Here is an 18787-nt window from a genome sequence, read left to right as displayed (position 1 = left end):
ACCCAACAGAAGGCAGACAGACAGGAACTTAAAACACAAACTTTTTTTTTTTTTTTTTTTGCTTTTGGTCACCGGCCCCCTTTTTAAAAGCCGCACTGACATCCGTTGACCCCCAACAACCCCAGCTCCCTCAGCAGAAGACCAATCGGAGCCACTGCAGGGACTGCTGGGAGTTGCAGTTTCAAATTCTATTGGCTACTTTCACCATCCCAAACTGCGTTTTCCACTACAGTTGCTTCCTACTCTCTCTACAGTGCAGTATTGCCACGATAAAAGCCATAAAAATTGTGGAGGATATTTGTAGTTTCCGCTAACAATTATTAGATAGGTTCTAAGGAAAAATCCACGAATGACTGAGGCTATGAACACTGAACCGTGACTTCACGGGGGTCTACTGTATGATAAAACACTGAGGTCTGTGTGTTCAATCCCTCTGACCAATCTGATTTGTCTGTTTGGCTTTGGTGATATGATCGAAAGAGGAAGTGTGAGACATACTGAGAGTGTTGACTGAGTATGAATAGTATGATGAGTCATGATGTGAGAAAAGTGTCTCAAAAGTAATGACAGAGTCTGAGAAGTAGGCTTTACAGGAATGTGCTTGAGAGAGTGCGCCAATGCAGAGATGTTCACACACATACAGATGCAAAGGAAATGTCTTAAAGGTACATGTAGAACAAGGCATTGCAAATATTTTTTTAAAAATTATTCTCTTACCTGTCTATTTATAGTAGTCTATAAATAGTATTCTTTTGCTGTCCAGGTGGGTCAGTGTTGTATGAAGGATTAAGGTGATCATATCCTCTGTGGATCTACTGGAATGATACACAGACTGCAGTGAATTCAGTTCTTTTGGCAGAGAACAGTGTATGTCTTATTGTAACTTTATTGCTCTAATGTTGTCCAGCTTGTTCCTCAGTGACTAAATTTGGCTAGCAGGACTCTGGGCAGCAGTGGTTGATGTGCTCTGGTCCTCAATCTGTTATGCACTTCAGTATGTAACAGGTTCCCTCAATGTTTCTATTGGGTACTTCTGCTAAAGTTGTTGCAATTTTTATGAAGGATCAAGCTGATTTGGCAAATATGGAGTCAGATAGCTGGTGAGTGGTCTACAATCTTATGTTTGAGTGTCTGATGATCATAATAAATGCAAACTAAAGAAGTGGGTGTAACAAAAAGTAAATAAAATAACCTTTAACATAAGTAATCATGCAGTCTGATTGGAGCTTGGCAGAACAGCATCCATACTCAGCAGCTTCTTCATGAATAATCTTAAATATATATATTACTTAAACCATGTAGTTTGTAATGGTGCATAAGAAAAAATTGTAATTTTTTTTGTGAAGAATTACATAACAAAGATTCTAATTGAATGAAACTCAACGATGACCAACAATGGACAACTACACGTTATGAAAAATGTCTGGTAAAAAGAAAAAAAATTCTTTCATAACAAATGTTGTATAATCCACATATCCGTTATCCATTTGCATACTCAGAATGTATAAAATGCATGCATTTTGGCTAAAATATTAGTAATACTTACTATACTTAATTCTGTAAAACTCAGCACATAATATGAACAGGAAATTCAATTCAAAAGCACATTATTATGGGAATGAGAAAATGTGCCTTTCCCTTTCATTCATTGTTCCGGAATCCTGTCTTCAGCTTAAAAGCATTGTATTACAGGAATATTTTTTTCCTGTCTATACTGTGTGCTGATTACTGTAAGCCAGTAGCCAATTTTAGGATTCATTATAGGACACAAGGTTAGACAAAACCAAAGAGAGGCAAGAATACCCACAGTGTAACTGGCTTTATTTTTTTTTTGTTTTGTGTGTTACAAGTGTATTTCTAATTTTCTACAACAGGCATACCTTAAAATAAACAATAAACATGAGTGCATTTTGTAAATAACAACTGCTCATTTCTTTGTTAGTAATTTTTGACTTGTATCTCAGGCCAACCACTGTTGAAAATATGAAGAAAGTAGATGGTGTTTCAGAGGCCAAATCCACTATGATGGTATCCTTTCTGGATGTGATCAATGAATTTTGTCAGAGGAATAATCTGGAGGTAGGTATTAATTCCCACCCTCAATATATGTGGAGTCTACAAATTTCCTCTGTCCGCCTAGATTTTCCTCCCACATCCCCAGATATTTTGTGTGTTAGTTTAACTGATGGCCTTGTTAGTGTGTGTGTGTAAGCATTAATGGGCCATGCAAAGGACGGGTACTGTCTCTTGCCTTGCGCCTAGTGCTTCTGGGTAGACTGTGGCACCCCATGACCCTGGATAGGATTAAGATAGTTTGAAAATGGTATGTTATGTTACATGGCTGATGTCTTTCTTGAATGCAGTAGAGTGCATTATAACTGTTTACAGATAATTTTTCTAGTTGGAGCACATGCAGGTGAAATAACTTGCTCATGATCCCATTAATACATTATTAGATGCAGTGATCAGGATGAAATTTAAAAAAAGTATAAGTCCTAATAAGTGAGTATTGATTTATATGTATAACCTTTGTTAATACAATACTCCTAAACACACAATTACGTATTGAGCTTTGTAATCATAGAGGTTACTTGGCAGTTGGATACAAAAGTAACACAGCGCTTTCTGTTGTTTCAGCCATATTGGTTGTAAGTTATTTTTTATAATACATTGCTCTCCAGTGCTTACTGAAGTAATAAGTTTGAATAGCTAAGTACAGTACTAGGTTAATGTTCAGTAATCAAAAAGTTAATTTTTAATTTCTTTATTACCTTTAAGTACAGTATATACAAGTACACTTATTTGTACCATCCAGACAGTTCTTCTATTACAGTGTCAGAATCCTAACCTTAAGGCTTTCACTGATATTTGAGAAGCTGAAAGTAATCAGATATTTTTAACTTTCCAGGCAAACAAAGTTTGTAATTCTTCTATCGGTGAAAAAAGGAGTCTGTTCCATGGATTGCATACATCTTGTAATGAACTTTCTAATAGTGCACACATCACCTACAGTCTGTTTGAGCAACAAGGCATGAGTTTGGTGAGTAATAAATTTGATTCTACAATAATAAATCGTAAAAGTAATTACATGTCATTTTAATATCATTGTTGAGAAAAATATAGCCCCACTTATCCATGATTTTGTAAGGCAGAAACGTTTAATTACAATATGGATTATTTCCAGTTTGGCTTTTCACTATATTCATAATGGCTAACATGATACAACACCCTAGTACTACAAATTTTTCCAGAAAACCTAATCAACAGTCAGATATCCAGCAAGCTCCAATCGTGCATTCATGTACATTTTTTAAAGGGAGTGAAAGCTTCTTCACTCCTAATCTCACATGTAATATCATACTGCCAAGCTAATGCATCAGTTTGAAGCTAGCTAGTGCAATATTTAGGTGCTGGTATATTAACCTAATATTAACAAATATTAACTCTTTGAACATCTTTCAGTGTGCTTTAGTAACATGGTTATTCACAGAAAAACAGTTTCAAAAATGCCATGTATTCCCGTAATCTGGTTAGAGAAAGTACTATATTGGTTTCTGAGAAACCAGGTTAAATGTTTGGGTGATCACATGATTCCCTCTCCCAGTTGAAAAAATGTCTCAATATTTCAGAAATTGATGAATTTATGTTGATGAGCTCATTGTACAATGCTAAGCTCAGCAGCAAAATTGAAGTGTTTTGGAGAACTCCATAAGTGGATTCATCCATGTAAATGGAGGCGTTTTAAGAAACCAAGTGCCTGTGTCAACCACGTTACCAACCTTATCTTGATTTTGTGTGTGCATGTAAACATACTCGGTGAGAAAGATAGACTGAATTTGGTAGGATGCTTGCAGATGATAAATTTCCAGTAACTAATTTCCTTAATTTCTGCTGTGAAATTATTGACTTCTTGAAAATAGCTTTTTAACACCTTTCAAAGTGACAAGCATGAAAAATATTTCTTTTAACAGATAATGAAACCTCTACAGGTTTTGACATGCTTTGTTGCCTCTCACATGAATAGTTAAGTGCAAGCCTGACGAGTTTCTTTTTTTTTTTATTCAAACTAATCTCAAATAATTTACTAGTCCGATCCAGATGTTTTCAAATTAAATACATTAAACAACAACAACATTTATTTATATAGCACATTTTCATACAAACAATGTAGCTCAAAGTGCTTTACACGATGAAGAAAGAGAAAAAAGACAAAATAAATAAGAATTAAAATTAGGGAACACTAATTAACATAGCATAAAAGTGAGGTCCGCAAAATTAATAAAATACAACAGTTTTCTCCAGGTGTGCTTACATTCTCAAAGCACTGTATATTCTTATCATTGATCCATCCTGGAGTATAATATTTTAGATTTTTAGTAAGTTCTGTTCATAGTGTATATATACTGTATGAAAGTACACTAATTTGTGAATTTCTCTTAAAGGTCAACTTCAAATTCCACTTGAATGATACCACAGTAAAAATCGTACAATTAAGGTGGCAGCTCATTAGCCTCAATGCATCATGTTATTTAATGTAGTTCCATATTTGATGTTTTTAGTCAGTTGTAGGTGTTGGTGATAAACTCAAACTAGAAGTATTTCTGACAGAACACTTATTTGCCAATTTCCATCATTAGGTCAGCTTCAAAATGAAAAAAGAACATGCCAGAACAAGAATAACAAATTTAGAGCGGAAACTCATTAGCCTCAGTGCATCTTGTAATAGTGTCTGTATAGAATTGAAAACAGTGCTCATGATATGTTTCTTACATTTACTCAACACAATAAGCAAATTCCACATCAATTTATTTCAAAATGTGATAGTGTCTCAAGCTGATTTATACATGTCACCCATCTCAGTTGCCTGCTAGGAATAGTACCCCAAAGATTCCCTGTTTTCCTGTTAAAGACACACTAATACCCAGTTTTTTCTCTTGCATTCATTCAGCAGTGGTACGCCATATGCCTGAATAGGGAAGGGCATGCATTCATAATCCTCTCAGGCTGCTTGCATTTTTCTACTGTAACCACCAGAGTGCCAGCCTGCAGACACAGTAATTCCCAACATGATTCTGAATTTAAGTAAAAGATATTTATTCAGTCAAAGTAACCTTCCAGGAATCACCTGCTGAAAGATTAGCCAAAATACAAACAAAATAATCAAATTCTTTCGCCTTCCATCCTCCAGTTAAGTGTTGCCTGCTGCCTCCCGACTCTGACTCCATAGTGTGAGATGACTGGCTTCTATTCAAGGAATGGGAATGCTTCCAGTGCCACAGTGTGTTCTCTTGGAAGCACTTAAGGGTCATATGGAAAGCAGGGAGATCCTCCCTCTACAGTGCATTCTACGGGCACACAGGGACCCCAACAGGGTTGCAGTTCCAGACTCCAACTCCTAGGCACCCCCCGCCATAAGAGGACCACTGCCACCTACGGTTTGGGGATGGAACTTCTCCCTGTGTCTGGCTTCTGTTGATTCAACAATTACATTATTCTGGCCTGGCACAAAGTTGTTTCCTTGTTCAGTCTGCCAACTCATCAGTCCTTCATTCAGGTTTCCTGTCCATAAGAAACTATCCTCCATCCTGGCTGGGATGCTTGTTCTCCTTCTCGGTCACCTACATAACTTCCTTTTCAACTGAGCCTCGTAGATTCCAGCATCTAATCCCTCGAGGGTATAAAATCACTGCAGAGGCAACTGTATGCTGTGCAGCTCCAACGTCCATTCCCTGCTAGAATAAAAACCCATATAATCAACCAGTTGGAAAGGCTGCCTAGAATCAGTCACCCCCACTTCTGGGGTTCTGATAACATCAGTTTTCTTTTTGAACTCCGTTCTGCACAGAGGACAAAGTCTGCATTGATGCCCCATCTCTTGGCACTCATGACAATGCTCTCAGCTCTCTGAATATGTTTTTATTTCTTTTCCAAAAACAGAGGGGAAAATTCATAGTGGCATTTTTTCTGAGTCATCCAGAGGTAAAGTGGTAGCAGAGATCATTGACCATGTGGGCTCAACAGGGTTTTGGGATTGGATGTCTCCCCTCTGTTGGGGGACCTTTAAGCAGGCCAAGTGTGTCCTCTTGGAAGCACTTCCGGGTCATATGGAAAGCAGGGAGGGCCTACCCCAACACTGCCCTCTGTGGGCACCCAGGGACCCAACAGAGTTGCACATATGGACTTCAATTTCCAAGCTTCCCTTTGGGTATCCAAGCTGGGCTGAAGAAAGAGGACCACTGCCACCTGCCATAGGTGGGATAGAACTGCTTCCGGCTTCCGCTGCTTCAACAATTATATTATTCTGTCCGGAAACAAAGTCAATTCCTCATCCAGCTGTCCAGCTCATCTGTCCTTCTGTTCTGGCCTCCCGTCCGGTTAAGAAACTGTCCTCCTTCCCAGCCATGGTGCCTATTCTACTTCTCAGGCACTTACAGTACCAATGGGTCGTTGCTCCTGGAATTTATCTTTCGAGACTGAAAAAATCTTAACAGCAACAGGAGGGGACTACTGTGTGGGTAGTGGGGGTTTTGTTGAAATTAGCTGGGATGAGTAAATTACTTTTTCAAATCCTGAGTAGGATCTAGGAGAGTAAGTAAATGACAGCAACAAAGAAACAGCATAGTAATTATGGCAATGAACTAGTTTAATATAATAGATAAGCATATGTCGTATTGAAATCTATTGACTTAATGACCATCTTAGAATTGTCTGTGTACAGCACTGTTGAACTGTGTACACATGATTTGATTACCCTGGTACACCTCCAAAATAAAAATTGAAACCATTGTTAAAAATTTTAATCTTGTTTTCTTTTTATGTAATTCACTTCTTGTACACAAAGTGTAGGAAAATAAGGTTTAGCATAATTGAATGTATAGTGCCAAAATCCAGACAACCCAGAATATTACATGTAGCATTACTTGTGAGAGCTTTTTATATCTATGGCTTTAATGAGGTTCATTTTAAACTAAACTACAATTCATTCAAAAATACTAATAATTTAATAGTAATTAACCATAATTCCTGAATTATTATTAATATTTTGTTTTATCAGAGAAAGATTGCTGATAAAAGGAGTTTATCTGTAGGAGTGGTTGGTGCCCATCTAGCACAAGCCTTTAAAGCAGGCTATCCTCTGGACATAGAGAGAGCTGGACTTTATCCTCATATTCAAAAAACAATTACAGATATCATTAAAAGCAGCCCTATCGATTTTGGTAAGTCATAGCACTTGTTGGAGCAAATGTACAGTCATATGAAAATGTTTGGGAACCCCTCTCAGCCTGCATGATAATTTACTCTACTTTCTACAGAAAATATAACAGTGGTAGTTCTTTCATTTCCTAGGAACATTCATTTCCTGAGTACTGAGGTGTTTTCCAAACAAAGATTTTTAGTGAAGCATTATTTAGTTGTATAAAATTAAATCAAATGTGAAAAACTGGCTGTGCAAAAATCTGGGTCCCCTTGTAATTTTGCTGATTTTATTGCATTTAACTGCTCAATACTGATTACTTGCAACACCAAATTGGTTGGATTAGCTTGTTAAGCCTTGAACTTCATAGACAGGTGTGTCCAATCATGAGTAAAGGTATTTAAAGGTGGTCAATTGCAAGTTGTGCTTCCCTTTGACTCTCCTCTGAAGAGTGACAGCATGGGATCCTCAAAGCAACTCTCAAAAGATCTGAAAACAAAGATTGTTTAGTATCATGGTTTAGGGGAAGGCTACAAAAAGCTATCTCAGAGGTTTAAACTGTCAATTTCAACTGTAAGGAATGTAATCAGGAAATGGAAGGCCACAGGCACTGTTGCTGTTAAACCCTGGTCTGGCAGGCCAAGAAAAATACAGGAGTGGCATATGTGCAGGATTCTGAGAATGGTTACAGACAACCCACAGATCACCACCAAAGACTTGCAAGAACATCTTGCTACAGACTGTGTATCTGTACATGGTTCTACAATTCAGCGCAATTTGCACAAAGAACATCTATATGGCAGAGTGATGAGAAAGAAGCCATTTCTGCACTCACGCCACAAACAGAGTCACTTGTTGTATGCAAATGCTCATCTAAACAAGCCAGATTCATTTTGGAACAAGTGCTTTGGACTGATGAGACAAAAATTGAGTCATGTGGTCATAACAAAAAGCGCTTTGCATGGCGGTAGAAGAACACCACATTCCAAGAAAAACACCTGCTACCTTCTGTCAAATTTGGTGGAGGTTTCATCGTGCTGTGGGACTGTGTGGCTAGTTCAGGGACTGGGGCCCTTGTTAAAGTTGAGAGTTGGATGAATAACAACCCAATATCAACAAATTATTCAGGATAATGTTCACCAGTCACAAAGTTAAATTTATAAAGGGGTTAGATAGTCCAAAAGACAATGACCCAAAACACAGTTCGAAATCTACAAAGGCATTCATGCAGAGGAAGAAGTATAATGTTATAGAATGGCCGTCACAGTCCTCTGACTTGAATATATTCGAAAATCTATGGGATGATTTGAAGCAGGTTGTCCATGCTTGGCAGCCATCAAATTTAACTGAACTAAAGAAATTTTGTATGGAAAAATTGTCAAAAATACCTCCATCCAGAATCCAGACACTCATGAAAGGTTATAGTAGGCGTCTGGTGGCTGTTATTTTTGCACAAGGAGGCTCAACTAAGTATTGATGTAATATCTCTGTTGGGGTACCCAAATTTATGCAGCGGTCTAATTTTGTTATATGGTATATTTTCTGTTAATCCAATAAACTTAATGTAACTGCTGAAATAGTACGGTTTCCATAAGGCATGTCATATATTAAAAGGAAGTTGCTAATTTGAAAGCTCAGCCAATGGTAACCAAAAATCCAGATTTAAGAGGGGTTCCCAAACTTTTTCATATGACTGTATAATGTAAAATGATAAAAATTTTGAATTACAAAAAATTTAATTAAGGAAATATATTATTCAATGTTGACTTTTTAAATCAGAGTTTGTGGCACTAGAAGAATTCTTACTTTTTATTCACAAACAAACACACACATATACAGTGAGGTCAAGAATTAAAGGCACCTATTATAAAAATGCAGAAAAAGCTGTATAAAATAAACAGCATAATAAACTGTATTTTATGCCCCAAAAATTAAGAAATGTGCAAGAGTTTACTGTAATACTTATTTCACAACTATATTGTCAGGCACATTGGGAACAATCTTACTATTCATCTATGTGGAAATTTTCACATCCTTTTTGGATGCCCCTTTCAAGTTGGGTTCTGGATTTCAAAATTGATATGGCAATTGAAAAACATTGATCTTTTTACGGTTTATTATTCTTGTATAAGCTTATACAGAATTGTATTGTTTGAGCAACAGGCATCACTTTCATTTAAAGAAGAATTACACGTAGAGAAGCATGATCAATTATATTTTTAGAAATATAGAAAGAAACATATTCAAATCACTTTATTTTGATAATTTTCAGAACACTCTTATTAATTAATAATACACTAACCAGTAGTTAGATTCCTAACTACTTCTATTGATCTCAGTTTGCATGGAGTTGTTTGGTTTTTTAACTTTTCATTTTATTTTTAGATTAGAAGTCAATTTTTTATTTTCTTCTTCTTTGAGACAGGATCCTTAATATCTTAAAGTAATTGTTATTTGTGTGGAGTTCTGATGTATACCATTGTAATTTAACTAGATATCTGCTTATTCTTTTTTCTTTTCTTTTCAATGTACTAAGATTTAAGCAAAAATATGGATATTAGGAATTTAGTGTCTCAAGAAATTGAAACCTACCTCATTACTCTCACCATACTACAACTACAGAAGAGCATGCACAGCAATGATGAAATGATACTGCAGAGTGCTGCTTCAACTTCTAAGCAAGAGTCATTTTCTGTTACAAAGCAAACCAAAATGTACCCAGTTAAAGATGAAGACCTGTCCTGGATTGAGGCAGAGGTTAGTAAATATTAGAAAACTCCACTTCCGTAAATTTTCAATGAGTACCATTTTTATATATACACGCAAACTTCAAAATGTGTGTGCCATTTTAGATCATACCTTGGTGTGGTTTGTCTATTGTTTTTAGAGATGCAGTGCTTCATAAATGACCATTAGTTGTCGCTTTTGTTCTAATAAAGGTTCTTGTGGATTTTCACTTAAAACACCTTTTTTTAAGAATATCCATCCTAATATAATCTAATCTTACTGGAATAGTATTTATATTTAGAGGAATTCTGCCAGTCTAATGATGAAGACAACCACAATATGGCATATACAGTAGTGCGTATCTTTTCTGAAGAACAGGTTAACATTAAAAACATTTGTTTTTTAGCAACCTGTTCAAAGTTCAGACTTCACCCTGTTAAAATGTACCTATACCTGCACCACCAGCTTCATTTAAGACAGCCAACATATCAGCTTGGCTTTTTTTAAGAAATAGGCACAAATTCCTCAGAGCAGTTATGAAAGCATGATTTGTATATGTCAGAAACACCGGGTGGGTGCTGTAGATGCTAAGTTACTTTTAGACCCATTATATTTCAGCTATATGTGCACATTTATTTCAATAATTAAATACACACACAAGCATGTACACTTATCAGTGTATTTTTTTTCATATAATTGTTACCAAATGTCAGTCTTTTAGATTAATTAAAAGATACATTTATGTTTCACCATAAATCATAACTTAATGTCATTTCAAATTTTGATTTTCAAACTTTCCTTATGTTCTGTCAGTTTCTGGCAAACAGTACTTTTAAATTAATTTGGTTTATATTACAGTAATGTTGAAACATTTCTGCTAGTTACAACCTTTTTAACACTATCAGAACAAATTTATTCAGCCTAAGCCTAAACCCTTTAGGCAAAAAATTTAACTATTATCTGAGCTTTTTCAGGAATTACCGACACTGAAAATCAAACCATATCAGATGCTACCAGCTTTTATAAATACTATAAAATTTGGAATATAGTTGTATGGTTTTAGAAACATTCACTGTGAAGAGAATATATAAAAAAATAAAAAAACATAAAAATAGCATTGTGGATCCGCCATGGACTTTGTTTATTGCAATGAGAGAGTAAACAAAAAAACAAAAAAAAAAACACAGTTGTAGTACTTGAGTTAAACATCTATACTGTAATCATTACATTATGGTCCAACTAGGCACCATCTTCAGTCTCTGGATGGGAGCTCAGAAGTGGCCTTAGGACTTCGCATCCAGGTCATCAGCTTCCTAGCTCAGGAGGAATGGGATAGGCATGTGAGCTGTGGTACACCGTGGCTATATTTTCATTTGTTTCCTGTAAATTGGTCCCTGGAAGAACCACAGAACTGCCTCACACATTGTAACCTTTAGAATATAAATACTATTTCTTGGGGCACCATCAGAGTCGCATGTAAAGAAGATTATTTTAAAATTAATCTGTTTTTTCATATAGTGACATTTCATACGGATGGCACTGGTCAACTGTATAGTAAAGGAAAATCAGTTTAAAATAAATTTTCAATTTCTGCTTTATTGAGTAATGTAATTAAAATTAAGTACAGTAAAATGCTTACTAGTCGTTGCACTTAAAATAAGTAACTAAACTTTTTCTTTTTTTACCTTATTTGTTGGTGTTTGACATCTTAAGCAACCTTTCTTACTTATAGCTTCATTTTTTTTTAAATGCTTTTAAAGTAATTTCTTTGTATTACACTTCACTGCATGAAAGATGTTTTTTTAGTAAAATACAGGATCAAAATTATTGTTTTCAAAAGTTACTAGCTTAAACTTAAGTTCACACTAAATAGTCATTGAAGAACAAAAAAATATTATATGAACTATATATAATATAATTATATATATATAAGATATAATTTTTCATTAAATGTTTTAAATTTTAAACAATTTTCTACTTATGAGCTTTTTTATACAAGATGGATCGTTAAAATACATACCTTTAGTATAGTTACACATTGAATATCAGAATACAAGCAAACATGATTAAATTAATAAATGTCAAAGAGACAATAGTAAAATTAGTAGTCTATTTTTGTGCAAAGAATGTGATTTTTTTTAAAAGATTTTTGCATGAATTTAATAATAGGAAGTTTCAAGAGCATTAGTGAAAGTTTCATGTGCCAGATAGGTAAGTGGTAGAGTCTAAACCAAATTGTGAAAGTGACAGAATATCATTTGTGGGCATTTTTGGAAATTGTATGGGTCTCAAGCTTTAGCATTTGGACCATTTTTATCTGTTTCTTAAAACTTGCAAAAAGATTTGCATTAATTCTATATACAATAATAAAAGTATGACAAATACAGTACAATGTAAATGGAGAGCTCTAGGTTCAGCCATTGGTGTAGACTTTTTAATAAAATAAAAAAAAACTGAAATAGTATGATTATTGAACAATTGAAAGTCTAGGTTTATTTTTTATGCATTGTTATGTAAATGTTCTGCTTTTAGTTGATGAGTTCGGGATAGAATTGACCACAATGAATATTTAAATCATTTTTTGTTAAGAGAAGCAGTTAATTACATAGTACTACACTGTCTTTTTTTTCTTTTTAATCAATTTTCTCATTATAATGGGTTTTATAGCCAGTAGGGGGAAACAGGGAGGTACGGGGCTGACTCAGTTCATACTGTACTAAATAAATAGACTTGTCATTCTGATGCATACGGACTATTGATCATGGTATATTTCAGAAACAGCATCAAGCCTGAAATAACAAATAATTTATTCAGAAAATAGCAAGTTAATCTATACTAATAAAAGGCAAAGCCCTCACTGACTGACTGACTGACTGACTCACTCACTCACTCACTCACTAATTCTCCAAGTTCCCGTGTAGGTAGAAGGCTGAAATTTGGCAGGCTCATTCCTTACAGCTTCCTTACAAAAGTTGGGCAGGTTTCATTTTGAAATTCTACACGTAATGGTCATAACTGGAACCTATTTTTCTCCATTTACTGTAATGGAGTTGAGCTTGAAAGCCGTGGGGGGCGGAGTTTCGTGTGACATCATCACGCCTCCCACGTAATCACGTGAACTGACTGTCAACGCAGTGCGTAGAAAACCAGAAAGAGCTCCAAAAAGCACTGAAGAAAACATGCATTATACAATTGAGAAGGCAGCGAAACAATAAGAAGCGAGTGAATGACATATACAGTACAACCATATTCATGAGTGCTGCTACTTCGGAAACAAAGCAAGGTGTAAACCTAAAGTTTAAATTAAGTTCATAGACAGGCTGCCGCTGATGTTTGTCATGCCCACCGGTAATGCAGGATACAAGTTTAATGAGAGGAAGCAGGATATAAACGAGAGTTTTGATCACTTTGTAACTAAGTTAAAATTGCACGTGAAGGGCTGTGCTTATGCAGATTCCGAGAGACTGTGTTTGTGGGGGATTGACAGTTAAGGCGGGTGGTGGAGTCACGTCATCATCTCCCCTCCCATTCACCTAATTTCGCTCTGAGCTGAGCTCCGCAACTAACGCACGCAGTGTTACGGAAGCGACTTTGTGACGCTGCCACCAAATATTCTCAGAAAAATCCACAAGTTAATACACACGCTGTCTCTACAGTTTCTCCACATTGAATCCTCCAGGCACTACTTACAAAAGGTTACATTGACAATCAAGTTACGTTATTTTTAAAATGTTTCCTTTTATTAGCACAAGCACGCTGAGATGCTTCGATGCATGTGCTCCATAACGCGTTAAAAAATCACACATTTAATCACACTTTGCAATACAAGCAAAGGGGAACTTATGTCAGGGCATGATTTCATGGTACACCGATTACATTGATCAGCGCTTCCCGATTCATTTTACCCTCGCACCCCCTTTGTTTGAGAAGAAGTATGAAAAAATATGAGGTTAACACAGAAAAACAGATCACCAATTGAAGCTTTATGAATAATCGATTCACCATCAATAATTGTTTTGGTAAAGCCATGCTCCATGTAATCCTCCTTCCATTTTATAATGTTTCCGCCACTAGCCATGATTAAATGAACGGTTAAAAAGTAAGAGCGAAGAGAGGGTGACTTATTCAGGCAGGCAGGCGACAGCTCAATAGCTAGAATTTGGATATAAGTAGGTTCTATTTAGTTGCCAGAAATATCTTTGTTAGGAATGGAAGTTGAATTTAGTCTTTAAATTTCTATGGTAAAGAAAAAGTTATGCAATGATGACTACATTTAACTATATAAAGTCAAAACTTGATTATATAAAGTCACTGTCGGAATAAATAAAGTCAAAACTTGAATATATAAAGTTAGCGTCGGTATATATAAAGTCAGCACTGGAATATATAAAGTCAAAACTTTAATATATAAAGTCATTCCCAAATATATAAAGTCAAAACCTGAGTATAAAGAGACAGCGTTGGAATATTTTGGAATATATAAAGTCAAAACTTAAATATATAAAGTCAGCGTTGGAATACATAAAGTAAGCGCTGGAATATCCATCCATTTCCCAACCCATTGAATCCGACCACAGGGTCACGGGGGTCTGCTGGAGCCAATCCCAGCCAACACTGGGTGCAAGGCAGGAACCAGTCCTGGGCAGGGCACATGCATCATTTTCAAAACATTAACCGAACAGTGTTTTTTTAATTTATTTTTCTGAATACGTTTTTGTTCACAGTTCAGTTCAGAGCCGTTTCAATCAATAGATTTTGACTTTGACTTTATATATTCAGGAATGAGTTTATATACTCCGATGTTGACTTTATATAATCAGGTTTTGACTTTATATATTCCAGTGATGACTTTATATATTCAACTTTTGACTTTATATATTCAGAAACAAGTTTGACTTTATATATACCGACGCTGACTTTCTATACAGTGATCCCTTGCTGTATCGCGCTTTGACTTTCGCGGTTTTGCTCTATCGCGGATTTTATATGTAAGCATATGTAAATGTATATTGCGGATTTTTCGCTATATATATAGATATTTCTGCGGACAATGGGTCTTTTAATTTATGCTACACGCTTCCTCAGTTTGTTTGCCCAGTTGATTTCATACAAGGGACGCTATTGGCGGATGGCTTAGAAGCTACCCAATCAGAGCACGTATTACATATTAACTAAAACTCCTCAATGCTATAAGATATGCCTCCTGCGTGGTGCTCGATTGTTTGCTTGTCTCTGCCTCTATCTCACCCTCTCTGACATTCTCTGCGCCTGACGGAGGGGGTGTGAGCAGAGTGGCTGTTTGCACAGAAGCTATTTGCCTAGTCGATACGGACGCTCCTCTTAGAAATGCCCCTTTTTCGAGGTGCGTCCAAAAGCACACTTATTGATTTTTTGATTGTTTGCTTTAATCTCAAGCTCTCTTTCTCTCTCTCTGACGTTCTCTGCGCTTGACGGAGGAGATGTGAGCAGAGGGGCTTTTTGCACAGAGGCTGTTTGCTTAGAAGATAGGGACGCTCCTGTAAAAAATGCCGAAAGGCTACCTTCGCATTGATCCCTTCATTGCCGCTGCTTTATCGCGGTGCTTGCATACATAAAAGCGCAACAGCCCTATTGATTTTTCATTGTTTACTTTACTCTCTCTCTGACATTCTCTGCTCCTTACGCGCACTTTGAAGAGGAAGATATGTTTGCATTCTTTTAATTGTGAGAAAGAACTGTCATCTCTGTCTTGTCATGGAGCACAGTTTAAACTTTAGACTAAAGGGTGTTATTTCATGTCTAGAGGGCTCTAATAATGTTAAAAAACGTATTTAGAAGGTCGTAAACAGGTTTTCTATGCTCTAACTGCGAAAATATTAGATTTATAAATAAAGAATCCTACTTCGTGGAAAATCATTTATCTGTCTGGAGCGGATTAACCGCGATAAACAAGGGTTTACTGTATAACTGTGCGGAGAATATTTATAAACAGTGTGGGAGAGTTTCTAAGGGCTTAAAATATATAAAAATAATCATACAAACATATGGCTTCTACTTCGCGGATTTTCACCTATCGCGGGGGGTTCTGGAACGCAACCCCCGCGATCGAGGAGGGATTACTGTATTCAAGTTTTGACTTTATATATTCCAGCGCTGACTTTATATATTCTGACGCTGACTTTATATATTCAAGTTTTCACTTTATATATTCCAGCGATGACTTTATATATTCAAGTTTTGACTTTATATATTCAGAAAAAAGTTTTGACTTTATGTATACCGAGGCTGACTTTATATATTCAAGTTTTGACTTTATATATTCGGGAATGACTTTATATATTCAAGTTTTGACTTTATATATTTTGACTCCGACTTTATATATTCACAAAATCAATTTATTTGCCTGTTTGGCACCCCATAGTATATGTGTGTGTGTATATATGTACACATGTATGTGTATGTGTGTGTATGTATATGTGTGTATATATATATATATATATATATATATATATATATATATGCCAGCAACACTCATGACAGTGACAAAACAATTACATTGTCAATCATGTTACGTTATTATTAAAATGTTTCCTTTACTTTTTACTTCTCCGCTGCTGGTATTTTTATATATATATATATATATATATATATATATATATATGAGAGAGAGATATGAGAACAACACTCATATCAATGACAAAACAATTACATTAACAATTATGTTACGTTATTTTTTAAATTTTTCCTTTTCTTTTTCATAACTTCTTTAACACACTACTTCTCCGCTGCGAAGCGCGGGTATTCTGCTAGTCTATACTAATAAAAGGCAAAGCCCTCACTGACTCACTCATCACTAATTCTCCAACTTTCTGTGTAGGTAGAAGGCTGAAATTTGGCAGGATCATTCCTTACAGGTTACTTACAAAAGTTAAGCAGATTTCATTTCGAAATTCTACACGTAACGGTCATAACTGAATCCAACTTATGTACATATATACGTCCATAGCCTGCAGCTTGGTTGCAGTGTGAGGCGGCATTGCATCCCCCATCCCCACGCCTCCCACGTAATTGGATGCCTGCCTGTATAAGGCTGTCCGTCGCTCCGGTCTCTTCATTCCCTTCCTTGCTTTCGCCATGGTATTCATGTCTCCCTGCTGATAACTGCAGCCTTTTTATTTAATCCACGGCTTCTCCGCTGTTTTATTGTGCTAATAACTGCAGCCTTTTTATTTAATCCACGGCTTCTCTGCTGTTTTATTGTTCGTTTATTACGATAATAGTTATTGTGTAGGTATTTTAGACTTAGTTTACTGTTCAGGTACCCATTTCCTTTACCGTTCCAACTGTACCCCCATTAACATGTCTATCGAAGTGATCACCATCGATCAAAGAACTGTCAATTACCAAGTGGTTTCCATTCCCGGAGATGCCGCCTGCCTTTTCCTCTCTCTGTTTTTCATATTGCACGGCCATATCAGGCTAACTCTTGATATCCGGAAGAACATTGTGTCTTATGTATTGTATGACTGGGACACGTTTCAAGGATTGGGCTGATGACGGTACAGGAGATAATTTTACTACACAGGAGCACTATAAGAGTGAAATGCTTAAGCCCTTCACCTAAGCTTCTGCATGTGAGTCGATGGCTGCCGCGGAATTGTTCGGTTGTCGCTTTCAAGTGTATCGAAATGGCCAAAAATTTTACACCTTTGGAGAACCGCCAATGCCTCTTAAACATTTTAGATTCACAGGTGACAATTTGAGTAGTGGACACTTTGATGTTTATGAATGTTTCAACTCTCAAAAGCTGGATGCGAAGTTATCGATGAAACCGGTTGTATGCTTACAACGCTTGACAGATGCTGAATGTCACTTCAACACAAGTCCTGCAAATACTAACGTAATTGAAACAAACCATGAAACACAAACCGATTATGACAGCAGCAATCCAAGCTGTGAGAAAACAGTAAAAAGGAGGCATGTCAGACGTTGTGGTACATTTTCTGATGCAGCTAGACGGAAACAACTTTGTGACGCTGCCACCGAGTACTCGCAGAAAAATCCACAAGTTAATAGACATGCTATCGCTAAATACTTGCAGGCAAATCCACAAGTTCATAGAGACGCTGTCACTAAATACTCGCAGGCAAATCCACAAGTTAATAGAGACGCTGCCGCTAAATATTTGCAGGCAAATTCACAAGTTAATACCGGGAATGCCTGTTAAACATCTTAGATTCACAAGTAGCAATTTGGGTAGTGAACACTTCGATGAATGAAACCTGTTATCTTTACAACGGTTAACAAACACGAAATGTAACTTGAACACAACACGTCCTCCAAATACGAACCTGATTGAAAGAAATAATGATAATCAAATCCTTGATGACAGCAACACTCATAACAGTGACAAAACAATTACATTGACAATCATGTTACGTTATTTTAAAATGTTTCCTTTTCTTTCTCATAACTTCTTCAACACATGACTTCTCTGCTGCGAAGCGCGGGTATTTTGCTAGTAATTAATAAAGCTGCATTTTGTTGTGGTCCTCTTTTTGAATAATTTTGAGACTGTTTTGTTTCATTCATCCAAGTTGATTTTTAATGTGTCTATTCTTCACGGTTAATAAGTTTTTGTTTTTGCAGGTCCATCAGTTGGATTTTCAGCTTATTGCAGGAAGCTGTTTGTACTCATTTTTTCGTTTAAGTTTAATTTATCAGTAAGTTTTGTAACATGTTGGCAGTAATAGAAATACATTTTTTTACCTAGATTGTCTTTGACTATTGTACTAATCCTTCTATATAAAAGCGGTCGGGATTGTCCTTCCGTCCCGTGAGTGCTACGCAGGCGCGGAGTTTCACACACGCCCCGTCCATTTTGCA

At 36.2% G+C, this 18787-nt stretch overlaps 1 protein-coding gene across 1 annotated transcript in view; it reads left to right on the top strand.

The window, feature by feature from the left end:
* Nucleotides 1-18787, top strand: part of wrn (WRN RecQ like helicase) — a 188558-nt gene that overhangs the window by 133212 nt on the left and 36559 nt on the right. The window contains 4 exon segments of the mRNA XM_039758781.1: nt 1965-2079; nt 2909-3040; nt 7055-7217; nt 9732-9952. Of these exon segments, the coding sequence (XP_039614715.1) occupies nt 1965-2079; nt 2909-3040; nt 7055-7217; nt 9732-9952 (631 nt within the window).

Source organism: Polypterus senegalus, chromosome 7, assembly GCF_016835505.1.
Source record: "Polypterus senegalus isolate Bchr_013 chromosome 7, ASM1683550v1, whole genome shotgun sequence".
Taxonomy (NCBI): domain Eukaryota; kingdom Metazoa; phylum Chordata; class Cladistia; order Polypteriformes; family Polypteridae; genus Polypterus; species Polypterus senegalus.
This window is presented reverse-complemented; position numbering and strand designations above follow the sequence as displayed.